The sequence below is a fragment of the Heterodontus francisci genome, chromosome 12 (genome assembly GCF_036365525.1).
Source record: "Heterodontus francisci isolate sHetFra1 chromosome 12, sHetFra1.hap1, whole genome shotgun sequence".
NCBI classification, from domain to species: domain Eukaryota; kingdom Metazoa; phylum Chordata; class Chondrichthyes; order Heterodontiformes; family Heterodontidae; genus Heterodontus; species Heterodontus francisci.
This window is the reverse complement of record NC_090382.1, coordinates 16,107,243-16,122,695: the sequence shown is the minus strand read 5'-3', so window position 1 is coordinate 16,122,695 and position 15,453 is coordinate 16,107,243. Positions and strand designations below refer to the sequence as shown.

At 41.7% G+C, this 15,453-nt stretch overlaps 1 protein-coding gene across 8 annotated transcripts in view; it reads right to left on the bottom strand.

Moving 5' to 3' along the window:
- LOC137375763 (ran-binding protein 17-like) overlaps window positions 1-15,453 on the bottom strand; it is a 1,067,965-nt gene that overhangs the window by 380,612 nt on the left and 671,900 nt on the right. For all 8 annotated transcript variants that reach the window (XM_068043152.1, XM_068043155.1, XM_068043154.1 and 5 more), the window contains one exon: window positions 11,623-11,726. In XM_068043152.1, coding sequence (XP_067899253.1) covers window positions 11,623-11,726 — 104 coding nt within the window. The remainder of the gene's footprint in view (window positions 1-11,622; window positions 11,727-15,453) is intronic.

The following is a 15,453-nucleotide window of genomic DNA, read 5'->3' as shown; positions in this document are numbered from 1 at the left end:
AGTGCATTCAGCAGAGCTTTTTGAGCCAGTACGTAGAGAGTCCTACAAGAGGAGGCACAGTACTGGACTTAATCCTAGGGAATAAAGCCGGAAAAGTGGTAGAAGAGGCAGTGGGGAAGCATTTCGGGGATAGTGACCATAACACTGTAAGGTTTAAGGTTGTTATGGAAAAGGACATAGAGGGACTGGAAATAAGAGTACTGAATTGGGGGAAGGCAGATTTCAATATGATAAAACAGGATCTGGCCAAAGTGAACTGGGAGCAGCTTCTTATAGGAAAGTCTACATCAGACCAGTGGAAGTCATTTAGAAAGGAAATTGCGAAGGTTCAGGTCCAGCATGTTCCTGTATAGGTGATGAGTAGGACAATAAGTGCAGGGAACCGTGGATGTCAAGGGATATAGAGGATTGGATAAGGAAACAAAAGGAGGCGTATGGCAGATTCATAGGGCTGAAAACAGCAGAGGCCCGAGAGGAGTATAGAAAGTGTAGGGGAGTACTTTTAAAAAAGTAATTAGGAGAGCAAAGAGGGTGCATGAAAAATCGCTGACAGACAAGAAAAGGAAAATCCCAAGGCATTTTATAAGTATGTTAGGGGCAAGAGGATAACCAGGGAAAAAGTGGGGCCCATTAGGGATCTAAGAGGCAATCTGTGTGTGGAGCCAGAGGACATAGGTGAGGTTTTGAACGATTACTTTTCATCTGTGTTCACTATGGGGAGGGATGATGTTGGTGTAGTGATCAGGGAGGGAGATTGTGATAAATTAGCATTGAAAAGGAGGATGTATTAGCTGCATCAGCAGGCTTAAAGGTGGATAAATCCCCAGGCCCAGATGAGATGTATCCCAAGCTGCTATGTTAGACAAGGGAGGAGATAGCAGGGGCGCTGACACAAATTTTCAGATCCTCTTTGGCCACAGGAGAGGTGCCAGAGGACTGGAGGACAGCGAACGTGGTACCTTTATTCAAGAAGGGTAGCAGGGATAAACCAGGTAATTATAGGCCTGTGAGTCTAATGTCAGTGGTAGGGAAATTACTGGAAAAAATTCTGAGGGACAGGATTAATCTCTACTTGGAGAGGCAGGGATTGATCAGGGATAGTCAGCATGGCTTCGTCGGGGGAGATCATGTCTGACTAACTTGATTGAATTTTTCGAGGAGGTGACAAGAGGTGTAGATGAGGGTAAAGCAGTCGATGTCGTTTACATGGACTTCAGTAAGGCTTTTGATAAGGTCCCGCATGGGAGATTGGTTAAGAAAGTAAGAGCACATGGGATCCAGGGTAATTTGGCAAATTGGATTCAAAATTGGCTTAGTGGCAGGAGGCAGAGGGTGATGGTAGACAGTTGTTTTTTCGAATGGAGGCCTGTGACCAGTGGGGTACCGCGGGGATCGGTGCTGGTGCCCTTACTGTTTGTAGTGTACATTAATGATTTAGATGTGAATATAGGAGGTATGATCAGTAAGTTCGCAGATGACACGAAAATTGGTGGTGTCATAAATAGTGAGGAGGAAGGCCTTAGATAACAGGACAACATAGATGGGCTGCTAAGATGGGCGGAGCAGTGGCAAATGGAGTTTAATCCTGAGAAGTGTGAAGTGATGCACTTTGGGAGGACTAACAAAGCAAGAGAATATACAATGTATAGTAGGACCCGAGGGAGTACAGAGGGTCAGAAGGACCTTGGGGTGCTTGTTCATAGATCACTGAAGGCAGCAGCACAGGTACATAAGGTGGTTAGGAAGGCATACGGGATACCTGCCTATATTAGTCGAGGCATAGAATAATAAGAGCAGGGAGGTTATGATGGAGCTGTATAAAATGCTGGTTAGGCCGCAGCTGGAGTACTATGTACAGTTCTGGTCGCCACACTATAGGAAGGATCTGATTGCAATGGAGAAGGTGCAGAGGAGATTCACCAGGATGTTGCCTGGGCTGGAGAATTTCAGCTATGACGAGAGACTGGATAGGCTGGGGTTGTTTTCCTTGGAGTGGAGAAGGCTGAGGGGGAACCTGATTGAGATATACAAAATTATGAGGAACATTGATAGGATAGATAGGAAGAAACTTTTTCCCTTAACGGAGAGGTCAATAACTAGGGGGCATAGATTTAAGGTAAGGGGCAGGAGGTTTTGAGTGGAGTTGAGGAAAGTTTTTTTCACCCAGAGGGTGGTTGGAATCTGGAACACACTGCCTGAAGAGGTGGTAGAGGCAGGAACACTCACGACATTCAAGAAGCATTTAGATGAGCACTTGAAACGCCATAACATACAAGGCTAGGGGCCAATGCGGGGAAGTGGGATTAGTTTTGGACGGGTGCTTGATGGTTGGTGCAGGCGCGTTGGGCCAAAAGGCCTGTTTCTGTGCTGTAAAACTCTACGACACTAAGAATAGAGTGCTTAACGAAGTTAGACAACCTCCTACAGGAGAGCAATCGAAACACAGTCTTGGTGAGATCAATGATCCGAATCAGGCATTTCGTCTGGAGATATATATGTCAATGGACATATCACTAATTTTAAACTCAACACTGGAGCAAGTGTAACGGTCTTATCAGACAAAGAGCTGTGGTTATCCACATACTTTCTTCAAGCAACAAAAACTCAGTTACATGGCCCAAGAAGGGTTGAACTTGAAGTAAAGGGGAAGTTACAGTCAATGCTTCAGTACAAGGGAAAGCAAAAGAACAAAGAACAGTACAACACAGGAACAGGCCATTCGGCCCTCCAAGCCTGCGCCGACCTTGATGCCTGTCTAAACGAAAACCTTCTGCACGTCTGGGGACCGTATCCCTCGATGCCCATCCTATTCATGTATTTGTCAAGATGCCTCTTAAACATCGCGATCGTACCTGCTTCCACCACCTCCCCCGGCAGCAAGTTCCAGGCACTCTCCACCCTCTGTGTAAAAACTTGCCTCGCACATCCCCTCTAAACTTTGCCCCTCGCACCTTAAACCTATGTCCCCTGGTAACTGACTCTTCCACCCTGGGAAAAAGCTTCTGACTATCCACTCTGTCCATGCCACTCATAATTTTGTAAACCACTATCATGTCGCCCCTCCACCTCCGTCGTTCCAGTGAAAACAATCCGAGTTTATCCAACCTCTCCTCATAGCGAATACCCTCCAGACCAGGCAACATCCTGGTAAACCTCTTCTGTACCCTCTCCAAAGCCTCCACGTCCTTCTGAATATAAGAATATAAGCTAAGTTGATTGCATACATAATCTTTAGTTGATTGAATGCATAAAAAATGGATAGATTAGGGATGGAAGGGCAGATGGTGTGCCGCAACTGCAGCATTTCTGAAATTGTAAAGAGCATCGCAATCCTGGACAACCATATCTGCAGTGTCTGAATGTTGAGGAACTTCAGCTCAGAGTTGTTGAGCTAGAGTCTGAGGAAGAGGGACAGTTTCCATGACATTTTGTTCCAGGAGACAGTTACAACCCTTTGGTTCGGTAGTGGTAGAGGTCTGGATCGTGGTCAGGAACAGAAGTGGATGACTGCGAGTCAAGCAGGTAAGGAGTCCCCAGGTGTAGTGCTGGAGGAGCTTCGATTAAATGGAGTATGTTACACGCATATGCGAGGCATTCGTAGGCATCCAGTCCGAGTATACTTGGAATTGGAGTTGATCAGCTTCTTCCCAGGAGTGGAGATCCTGGAATTATTCCCAGGGGCATGACAAGCCAGTTGCAACTGACCATTTAAACAGCCGATGCACCAAAAGTGGAACAACTGGCTCTACTCTGGAGCACATGCATTTACAACCAGAAGAAACAGGAAGAATTTAAAAGAAATACTTTTGAAATGCAATATTTCTAGTAAGTATGTATCATCATTCACTATGCGTCTGGAAAGATGTCCTTGACCGCTTGAAAACAATTTTGACTTGTTACCGTGTATAATATGCACCCTGTTACGAGGGTTTCCATTTTTTGTTAAAACTTGAGAATCTATATTTTAAAAACTGAAAAGGATTCCATGGATGCTAGAATCTTGAAGAAGCTGAACTTTGGGTGTTTTTCATAAAAGGAAGGTCAGCAGAAGACCAGTAAACAAATCTTACTGGAACACATCTGTTTGCAAATAACTCAGTAGGGGATTTATGTTTGTGACAATGAAAAGGATGTTTACAAGGGAATGACAAACCGAGATTTATAGTTGTCATACAACTTGCCTCTGGGAAGGTTTTAGTTTCATTTTGAACTGTTAAAAAGCTAGTTGGTGTTTGGCCTGAAAAAAAAGGAGTTGCTGTGCACCTACCAGGAGATATCTCTCTCTCTTTGAAGAATCCCTGCACCTTTAAAGAATTCCTGAATCAAGTTGTACTTTTGCCTCCTGTATTTGAAGAAATCCTGCATGCTTGCAGAAACCTTGCATCTTTGAAGGAATTTGCATCGAATGTGTGAGAATTGAAACCTTTGTTGCTGCACACTTGATGGAAGACCTATGCAAAGGCTTCTGTGCTGAATCTTTTTGAAAGCCTACCCAAACGGATCAACATTTCCTGGAAAGACCTGTTCTTGGATGATTCCCGGCTATTTCCTTGTAACAGCTGTAAATAAAAATCTCTTTTATCCCCCTGGTTAACCAGTTGTGTATGTGAATGTGTGTGTGAGGGCTAGGATAAATAAGGGGGCTTTAATATTTCAATTCGCATGTATGTTACTTTATTACTGGTTAAGACTTGGGGTATAATAAATGGATAATACTGTTGTTTATTAATGAAACTTATTTATTCTGGGGTAAAAACAGAGTATCTGATTGACTGTTTCGGTAAGTGGAAACATTTAAATATATGTTGTGACCTGTGGAGAAGTGGGACTGAATTAACAGTGCTCTCCTCCTGCCTCAATCATAACAAGCATAACTTCTAGATCAATCTTTAAGGGAAAAAAATGTGTATTATGTTTGGAAAATTACAGTATTGACTCCAGTTACCATTTGCACACACCACAAAGGCCTTCAGATTTATTTTTAATGTACTTTATTATCTGATTTCTGTTATGTTACTGTCACTTCACCTGTCGTGTTACTAATATCTACTGGAGATGTAATCACAAAACGCTTCTTTGAAACTATTTCAGAGATAGCGTATTAGTAACAAAATACAATGAATTTATTTTTAAATGAAAAATACTCATGGTCTAAAAGATATTGCAAGGTTTTATAATTTTCTGCTGCTGCTTTTCCTCTCCATTATTAATAAATTCAGCATCTAATAATGATGCGTAAGAGCAGTGGTAAACAAGGCAAATTAATTTATATGCAAATCAGCTCTTGTAATATTATGTTAAATAATCTTATTATAATTAGTTGCAAGGACTCTGACATTGACCCTTCGGTTTCTTCAGCATTGTAACACAGGCATGTTTTATCTAAAAGGCTGGATGGAGAGAGTCTGGCATGGATAAATGGAACAGCTTGTCAGATAACACCTACAACTTTCTGAATCTATTAGCTTACAAAAAAGGACAGTGCTGATCCTTCTGAAAAAGGTACAGTTGAATTCCTAGATGCAATTTGTACTCAAACTTGTGAGTGCCTGCCATTTCAGGTAAGTGTCTCTATTGTGGACTCAAGACCTGTACACAAACACCACACAGCTAAAATATGGACTTTTAGTTGAGAATGAAGGACAAGAAACATTACCTGTGGCTGTTGCATTTGCCAAAATATGTTACCAAAGGAGGCCAGGATTTTACACAGAGAATTGGCTTTAATCAAAGACATGCCTTTACTGCTTTGACACTGTTTTGGTAGCAGCATTTTGAAATGTAACAAAATAACTAATACATTCACTCGAAGTAATAGTCAGAAAAGCAGGGCTGACAAACAATGAGTCTCAAATAAAAGATCTGCACAAAATTCATCTCCTTCAGTAAAACTGGTATCTATTGAAACAAAAGAAAAAGTTCCAGGATGACTATGGAGGGCAGGCAGTACCAGCCAACATTGATTAGAGGCACATGAGAGCTGGTAATGTAGACTCAGGAACGTACTCTCTAAACCAAATAATGTTCCTGAAGTAATTACACCCTTTCCTCAGTGAGAAATAAATAAAAGTATGTTAATTATCATTTCCCAGAAAGTTTCACATAAAAAGAATATTTGAAATTCATTAAAAAAAACATTTTTAGCAATGCTCATGAAATCCCACTGTGAATGTACTGATGCAGCTGTTTTTGGAGACAATCCAAGAAGTAGCTCAAGTTGGCTGAGAATAATTATACACACAAACATTCCAAGGTGATTGCAAAAATCTCTCAGAAAAATCTGTTGGAATTCCTTTGTAGCCTGGCAATAGGTTTACTGCCCTGGTAATTTCAATCCTCTTGCTTTAATTCTTATGTCAAATACTCACAATGTAAACTGGAGAACTGAACTCTGTCTAATTCAAAACTCTTCTACTTAAACCTATCTGGTACAAGGTTTTCCCTCTTTAAAATGGAAGTACTATACATTGGAATGCTGTTCTTCCATCTCAGGACAAGACAGTAGGTACATTATCTGGATTCTTTCATTTTCCAACGGCAGCTGCTCCACATACAATCTCATATTGAACACCTTCACCCCTAATGAGTTACTGGGAGGTACCTTGCTCAACTAGATTTGGAAAATCACACTGATAACAGGTCACAGGGTTCCAAAATGGTCCTTTACCTCAGCAATTCTCTTGTTCTTCTGGTCTATGCTGTTTTCTTTTTTCTTAAAGCACATCATTTTTCTATCACTCCATTTCCTCTCTTAACCTTATAACTTGCTTGTTCTCTGTTGCTGTGTTCCCGCTCTTTTTCTCTTAGAGATATTCATTCCTGCTGTCCTCAATCTTTCTTCTACATATAGTCTATTTGTCCATTTTATTTCTACCCATCACTATCTACCTTCCCTTCCCAGTTCCCTTCTTAGTTTGTCTCTCTTCATCTTCTATCTCTCTACATTTTGTCAATGTTCCCTTCCCTATTCCGTTTGCCTTGCTGTCCGCTTTCCCTTCACAATCTGTCTTTTTTCTATGTACCTACCTTTTATACATTTCCCACAATTCATTACAATACAATGAAGAACTAAATGATGGTCAATCTGCCACAGTATCATTAACAGCTCTCCTGTACTTACTAATAACCAAGTTTCATTATGCTACTGCATTTGAGTATTGCTTAAAAAAAAAGACATGCTGCCGAAGTCTTACACTCATCAGGACAGATGTGAGAATGCCAAATTTCAAAGAGAGCATGAGAAAAGGGTGCTGATTGGTTGGCATGTCGACTCAGATTGGTAGAGATGTTGCCATAAGGTATGCACCAGGGAACTACTGTCCCCCATGCTTTTGTTTAGTTCAAAAATGGCACAATGGCTGGACATGTTCCTTTTGCTGCAGAGGACAGGTCCCCGTGTATGAATATATATAGCTTCGAGCAAGCATAAGCGAGCCACATTGCGAGTCCTGGTGCTCCACTTATTCCTCTCTGGTGCACCTCCTCACATCCCCATCTGAACAGCCAATACTCACACGCACCCTTATCTTTGTGCCATCTTCCACCCATGTCTCATAATCATCCTCCATAAATATCCTTCCCTCCTCTCCACACAACCCATTTCTCCCACTCACAATTCTCTGTTTTCTCTCCTGCAGAAGAGATTTCAGAACTTCAGGGAGAGGTAAAGAATTGGGGTCGGGGGCCTCCAGTGACAGCAAATTTGACAGCCACTGGCGCAATGTGCATCCTTCTGGGCCATTGGGAAGGACGTCTTGTTCCAGGACGCTGCAGATGTCAGCAAAGAGCTGCCATGAAAGCCTGAGCCTCCTGAGACACTGGGGCTCACACATGTCGACAGCGCTGATCCTCTGCCTGTAGAATATATGTTGGGGGTCTCATCTCCTTCAAGCTGGATCTCTGTGTCCATCCTGTGTCTTGTGGAGCAGCATATGGTTGAGGAGAAGGCAGCTAGTGCTGCTGCTGATGTTGCTCCTGCTGTTGCTGGTAATGGTGGTGATGCTGCTCCTCTTGTTCCTCATCAGAGGTGCAAAGTACAGCTGCATAAGCTGTTCCCATGCCTCAGTGAAGGCTGACAGCAGGGAAGTGCAGATCAAGGTGAGTGAAGTCCAAGACAGGTGAACTGATTTCCAAGAAGTCGGAAATCAGCTGTCAAGCAGTAAGAGTAGACTCTCAGAAGAAGCGGTATGAGCAGCAGCCTATTCAGTTTCACTAAAGAAGTTGTGCACTTGCCTTGTTGACCCTGGTGAAATGCAGAGAACTCAGGAAATGTGTGCACAGGCTATTAAAGCCAGAATTCAAAGTTAATTACCTATTTGCATATTTTAGTGACTTTCCTGCATGGGGTTCCATGCTTGCCTGCAAACCCATCCGGGTCAAACCTGGAAGTGAGCAGGAGCATGTTGGGTTCCTGACCTGTTGCCACCTCCTGGGGATTTAACTCCGTGCCCACACCCAAACCTGCCTTCCGTTGGCAGTTAAAATTCTGTCCATTGTTTTTGTCTGTAACTTGGTGTATTTTCAAATGAATGTCCATAAAGGAAAACGGCAGACAAAAAAATCAACAAGAGACACCATGAAATTCAACATTCAAATAGGGCAATAACCTCTTGGCGTTTAGTGGCAACGCACAGCAACATGATGCTTCATCCTTTAACTTTGTCTCCCTGTGTCTCTCCTCTGCTAAATTAGAACATAGAACATAGAACATTACAGCGCAGTACAGGCCCTTCAGCCCTCGATGTTGCGCCGACCTGTGAAACCATCTGACCTACACTATTCCATTTTCATCCATATGTCTATCCAATGACCACTTAAATGCCCTTAAAGTTGGCGAATCTACTACTGCTGCAGGCAGGGCGTTCCACGCCCCTACTACTCTCTGTGTAAAGAAACTGCCTCTGACATCTGTCCTATATCTATCACCCCTCAACTTAAAGCTATGTCCCCTCGTGTTTGCCATCACCATCCGAGGAAAAAGGCTCTCACTATCCACCCTGTCCAACCCTCTGATTATCTTATATGTCTCTATTAAGTCACCTCTTCTCCTCCTTCTCTCGAACGAAAACAACCTCAAGTCTCTCAGCCTTTCCTCGTAAGACCTTCCCTCCATACCAGGCAACATCCTAGTAAATCTCCTCTGCACCTTTTCCAAAGCTTCCACATCCTTCCTATAATGCGGTGACCAGAACTGCACGCAATACTCCAGGTGCGGCTGCACCAGAGTTCTGTACAGCTGCAGCATGACCTCGTGGCTCCTAAACTCGATCCCCCTACTAATAAAAGCTAACACACCATATGCCTTCTTAACAGCTCTATTAACCTGGGTGGCAACTTTCAGGGATTTATGTACCTGGACACCAAGATCTCTCTGCTCATCTACACTACCAAGGATCTTCCCATTAGCCCAGTATTCTGCAATCCTGTTACTCCTTCCGAAGTGAATCACCTCACACTTTTCCGCATTAAACTCCATTTGCCATCTCTCAGCCCAGCTCTGCAGCCTATCTATGTCCCTCTGTAACCTACAACATCCTTCGGCACTATCCACAACTCCACCGACGTTCGTGTCATCCGCAAATTTACTAACCCACCCTTCTACACCCTCATCCAGGTCATTTATAAAAATGACAAACAGCAGTGGTCCCAAAACAGATCCTTGCGGTACACCACTAGAAACTATACTCCAGGATGAACATTTACCATCAACCACCACCCTCTGTCTTCTTTCAGCTAGCCAATTTCTGATCCAAAGCACTAATTCACCTTCAATCCCATACTTCTGTATTTTCTGCAATAGCTTACCGTGGGGAACTTTATCAAACGCCTTACTGAAATCCATATAGACCACATCCACGGCTTTACCCTCATCCACCTGTTTGGTCACCTTGTCAAAAAACTCAATAAGGTTTGTGAGGCACGACCTACCCTTCACAAAACCGTGCTGACTATCTCTAATGAACTTATTCTTTTCAAGATGATTATAAATCCTACCTCTTATAACCTTTTCCAACATTTTACCCACAACCGAAGTAAGGCTCACAGGTCTATAATTACCAGGGCTGTCTCTACTCCCCTTCTTGAACAAGGGGCCAACATTTGCTATCCTCCAGTCTTCCGGCACTATTCCTGTCGACAATGACGACATAAAGATCAAGGACAAAGGCTCTGCAATCTCCTCCCTGGCTTCCCAGAGAATCCTAGGATAAATCCCATCTGGCCCAGTGAACTTATCTATTTTCACACTTTCCAAAATTGCTAACACCTCCTCCTTGTGAACCTCAATCCCATCTAGCCTAGTAGTCTGTATCTCAGTATTCTCCTCGACAACATTTTCTTTCTCCACTGTAAATACTGACGAAAAATATTCATTTAACACTTCCCCTATCTCCTCCGATTCCACACACAACTTCCCACTACTATCCTTGATTGGCCCTAACCTATCTCCAGTCATTCTTTTATTCCTGATATACCTATAGAAAGCCTTAGGGTTTTCTTTGATCCTATCCGCCAATGACTTCTCGTGTCCTCTCCTTGCTCTTCTCATCTCTCCCTTTAGATCCTTCCTGGCTAGCTTGTAACTCTCAAGCACCCTAACTGAGCCTTCACGTCTCATCCTAACATAAGCCTTCTTCTTCCTCTTGACAAGCTCTTCAACTTCTTTAGTAAACCACGGCTCCCTCACTCTACTGCTAGATTTTGTACTCTTGCTAACTGTCCAGTTTTTAAGTATATATTTTACTTAAAAGACCACAATAATGTCACAAAATCACCATGGCATCTATTTAAATCCTTATTTTCTCCCCGCTTCACATTCCCCAATCAATTCCATGCTTAAGCACTTCAAATATACCAGGCCTCTGCCAAATTTGCCCTGTAACCAGTTGCATGCACGCGAATCAGGCTGCCTGGTTCTCATGAGCATCTTAACATTGTGCAATTACCAACAATGGAGTCATCCAGTACTTTAGATCTCCATCAAGGAAATTAACCAATTATAATACAGCTCTGTGTTGCAGCAGTGCTAACAGTAGAGTACTGGTCTTCTGCCTAAAATGCTGAGCTTAAGGTTTGAATGTCCATTGAGTTCTGCCTCAGTAAAGGTGAGTTGTCAATCTGCCAGAGAGCTGAGACATTCCACTTCACATGGGAGAGGAAACATGGTCATTGCCCCACTTGCCAAACTGAATAGTGTGTATCAGATCATCATAGGGCAACGTGAACGATGCAACAATTTCTGTTGAACTATCGCGGCTGCATGAGACTGTGCGATAGACATATCTTAAAAGGAATCAGTCAGGCCAATGTCAAAATAAAAAATATGTAACAGCCATACTTAGAAGTTAAGGATGACATGACAAACACACACAAAATGCATTGGACTTGCTGGAAAAGTTGGCACATAACTTGCACACGAACACAACTCGTATCACCTCTGAAGATCTGAGCGTTCGGCATTCACACCTGATTTTTATATTACCCAATTGGTTCAAACAACAGTCATGAACACAACCTTTAAAGCACTGCAACTTATGGAATATTTTCAAATGGTAAATGGAAATGAATATGGCAACTCATAGGTTACATTTTATTTTGCCTGGTAAATAATGAAGACAAACATACCTTGGCCTTATCTTGCTTGAAATTACTATTGAAGAGCTGTGTCAGGGTTTCAAATGTTGTAGTTAGTGGCAGCATGAATAACTCAAATTCATCCTCATCCTCACCTTAAGTGTAAAATAAAAAAAAAGAAAATGTTTTCTGACAATAAAAATTACATTAAAGAATAGAAAGACATGAACTCAAGTCTCACACCACTCTATTCAGTCTATAGTTAATCTTGCTATTTTGACGTCTTCCAATCAGCACAGGACCAATCCAGATTTTCGTTCCTTCTTAAATGTTGACATGGTCTCTGCTTCACACACTCTGCATTCCACACCTTCACAACCCTCTATTAATGGAAACAATCTGTTTCTATCTGTCCTGTTCCATCCTTTCATAATTTTGAACACCTCGATCAAATAACCCCTTAACCTTCTCTGTTCTAATTAAAACAGCCTCAATTTTTCAAGTCTTTCTTTACGTTGGTATTTCCTCATACCAGGTAGCATCCTAGTGAATCAGCACTGCACCCTCTCAATAGCCTCAATATTCTTTCTATAGTGTGCAGCCTAAAAATGTGCACAGTACTCCAGTGGTCTTACTAATATTTTACATAGATTCACCATTGCATCTCAACTTTCATCTTCTATAACTCTTGCCATAAAATATAGTATTTATGATCTTATCCACTTGGTGTTGTTTTTGTTGTTCTGTGAACTTGAACCCCAAAATCCTTTTACTCTTCCCTATTAATGATATAATTATTATTTTTTCAACTAAAATGCAGACATTGAATTCTATTTGTCATTTTTTCACCATCTCACCATCTTATCAGAGTACTTTTGCAGCTTTCTTTGATTCTCAGAATTATTTACCTTGGCTCCTATTTTAGTATCATCTGCAAATCTGGACATCACTCCCTCCACCATTATGGGAATCTCATGGGACACCACTACCTAGTCCCAACCACTTTAAGAAACAGTCCTTCGCTACGACTCCTCCCTTCTAAAGAGATTTTAATCCAATTTCTTACTCTCCCCCCAATCCTATATTACTCAATCTTCTCCAATAGCTTCCAATGGGGTACATGGTCAAGACTTACTGAAAGTCCATGTACTTCAGATTCACTGTTTCTCCCCATCTACTATATCTATCAGCTCCTCAAAGCATGCTGCCAGCTTTGTCAAGCACAATTTTCCATTCTGAATTCTATGCGGGCTGTTCCTAATTATCTTCGCCCAGGTATTTAATAATTTCATCCTTAATTAAAGATTCCAATACTTTCCTTGCCAAACATATTAAACTAACTGGCCCATAATTATGCAAGCTAGATCTGTCTCCCTTTTCAAGATGGGAATTACATTAGCCAATCTGTGCTTCCACTATTTCTTCCCCCATTTCCCTCAGGATCCTTGAATGTATCTTGTAAGGTCCCAGCATTTCATCCTTCTTTTGCTTGATGAACTTCACTGATACTTTGCTTTTATTTATTATATCTCTCATCTTGCTTTTAATCAATTCAGGATTTACCTTCTCCCAATATCCTTCTCTTTTGTAAACACTGATGCTTTGTACAGGTAGTGATTGAGGCAGAGACCATGCTGGTTATCAATTTGGATAACTAATTGAAGTAATAAATAGGGCTATGAGAGCATGTGGGGCAGTGGGAGTAGTTCTGGATTACTCTAGCAGAGAGCAGACACAGACATAAATGGCCAAACAGCTGGCTTCGATGTTGGAATTGTAATGGTTCTAGGAGGCAACATTGAACATGTAGAAGACGTTAACTGAACTTTGGGTAGAGTATTACACACAGTTTTAGGCACTCCATCATAGGAGGAATATAAAAGTTAATGGGAAAGGAGCAGTGTTGATTCACAAGGATATTACCATTATAATTATGAAGGAGGGCTTCAGACATTGGGGCTTTTTTGAATACATCCAAGATTAAGAGGTTACCTCGCAAGGCCTTCAAGATTATGATAAAGTCAATGATTGCAGATTGTTTCCATTGGGAGGCGAGACAGTAGCATGTGGGCTCAAATGTAAAATAACTACAAATGGAATTAAGAGGGTAGAAAAAATAGTTCACGCAGAGGGTATGTTTAGTTTAATTTAGAGATACAGCACTGAAACAGGCCCTTCGGCCCACCGAGTCTGTGCTGACCATCAACCACCCATTTATACTAATCCTACACTAATTCCATATTCCTACCACATCCCCACCTGTCCCTATATTTCCCTACCACCTACCTATACTTGGGGCAATTTATAATGGCCAATTTACCTATCAACCTGCAAGTCTTTGGCATGTGGGAGGAAACCGGAGCACCCGGAGGAAACCCACGCAGACACAGGGAGAACTTGCAAACTCCACAAAGGCAGTACCCAGAATTGAACCCGGGTCGCTGGAGCTGTGAGGCTGCGGTGCTAGCCACTGCGCCACCCCAACTGTATGTAGAATGTTAAATTCCCTGTCACAAACCCCAAAGTCCAGACTTTAAAAAAAATGCAATTTAATAGTTGCTTACAAAACATGATAAAGGAAATGGGAAGTGAGCAAGAAATTGGGATTAGATTGGAGCTTGTGTGGAAAGATTCGATATTCAAAATGGCTGCTCCTGAGCAGAAATGTTCTATGATTCTAAGACACTACCACCAATCACTGATGAATAGTTCATTAGAAGTCCCAAGTTTAGGCAAGAGTAGGAATTGGTACCTGTTAGAATGCCCTCTATAGTCAAAGAATCTATTGACATTCACTATCTACCTATGCTGAGATGAAGAATGGCCACATGGACAAGGTTAGGCAGTTACTGGCATGTGTGGAACAGTATCCCTGCAAGAATCAGTGCCTTCAGGCAAGGAGGAGAGTAACGAGCTGGGAAGTTTATATCCTCTGATAGGCAAACGGTTGGCACAAAGGTTGTATTTGAAACAAAATCTCACTAATGTTGCTTTTCTTTTTAACTATACTCAGCGGTACATTCCATTTAACAAGTAACATTTAACAAGAATTCATTCAGATGCTGCTGAAATGATAAAGATAGAAGTCACAGTAAATGACATGCTGTTGTAAATATCAGTGCGAAAACCTGAAGCTCCATTATATTAATTAAAATGGAGTGGTTTGATGGGCTGGGTAGCAGCCTCTGACTCCTGACAGAAAACTACAATCTTGAAGCTCCATTTAAATAGCAAAGTGGCATTGTTCTCTTATTTACGACAATAAGAATAAGAACTGCAAGCACAGACCTATCTCAAATAAAAACGCCAAATGCTGGAAATACAGAGCAGGTCAGTCAGTATTTGCAAGAGAAAGACAGACCAGTGCTTCTTACAGTGAAACTTCAACATAGCCAATAATATGAAGGGCTACACCTAAAACATAGCATCATACAACACAGAAAGAAGCCATTCGATCGATCGTGTCTGTGCTAGTTCTCTTTCAAATACTGACCGACTCATTGCGCATTTACAATATCTTCTATTTTTAGATTTTATACTGAAGGGGACCATGAAAAAAATTATGTAATCAAGAAAGACCAAATTTGCATCATACAGCACTTGATCACGTCTCTCAGGATGCCACAAAGTGCTTTACATCCATGAGTACTCGGGAACTACCTCTAATACATGGAATCTGCAGAACAGAAACAGGCTATTTGGCCCAACAGAAAAGAAAGACTTGCATTTCTTTAACGCCCTTCATGACAACAGGACATCCCAAAGTGCTTTACAACCAATGAAATAGTTTTAAAGTGTAGTCACTGTTGTAATGTAGGAAACACAGCAGCCAATTTGCACATAACAAGCTCCCACAAACAGCAATGTGATAATGTCCAGATA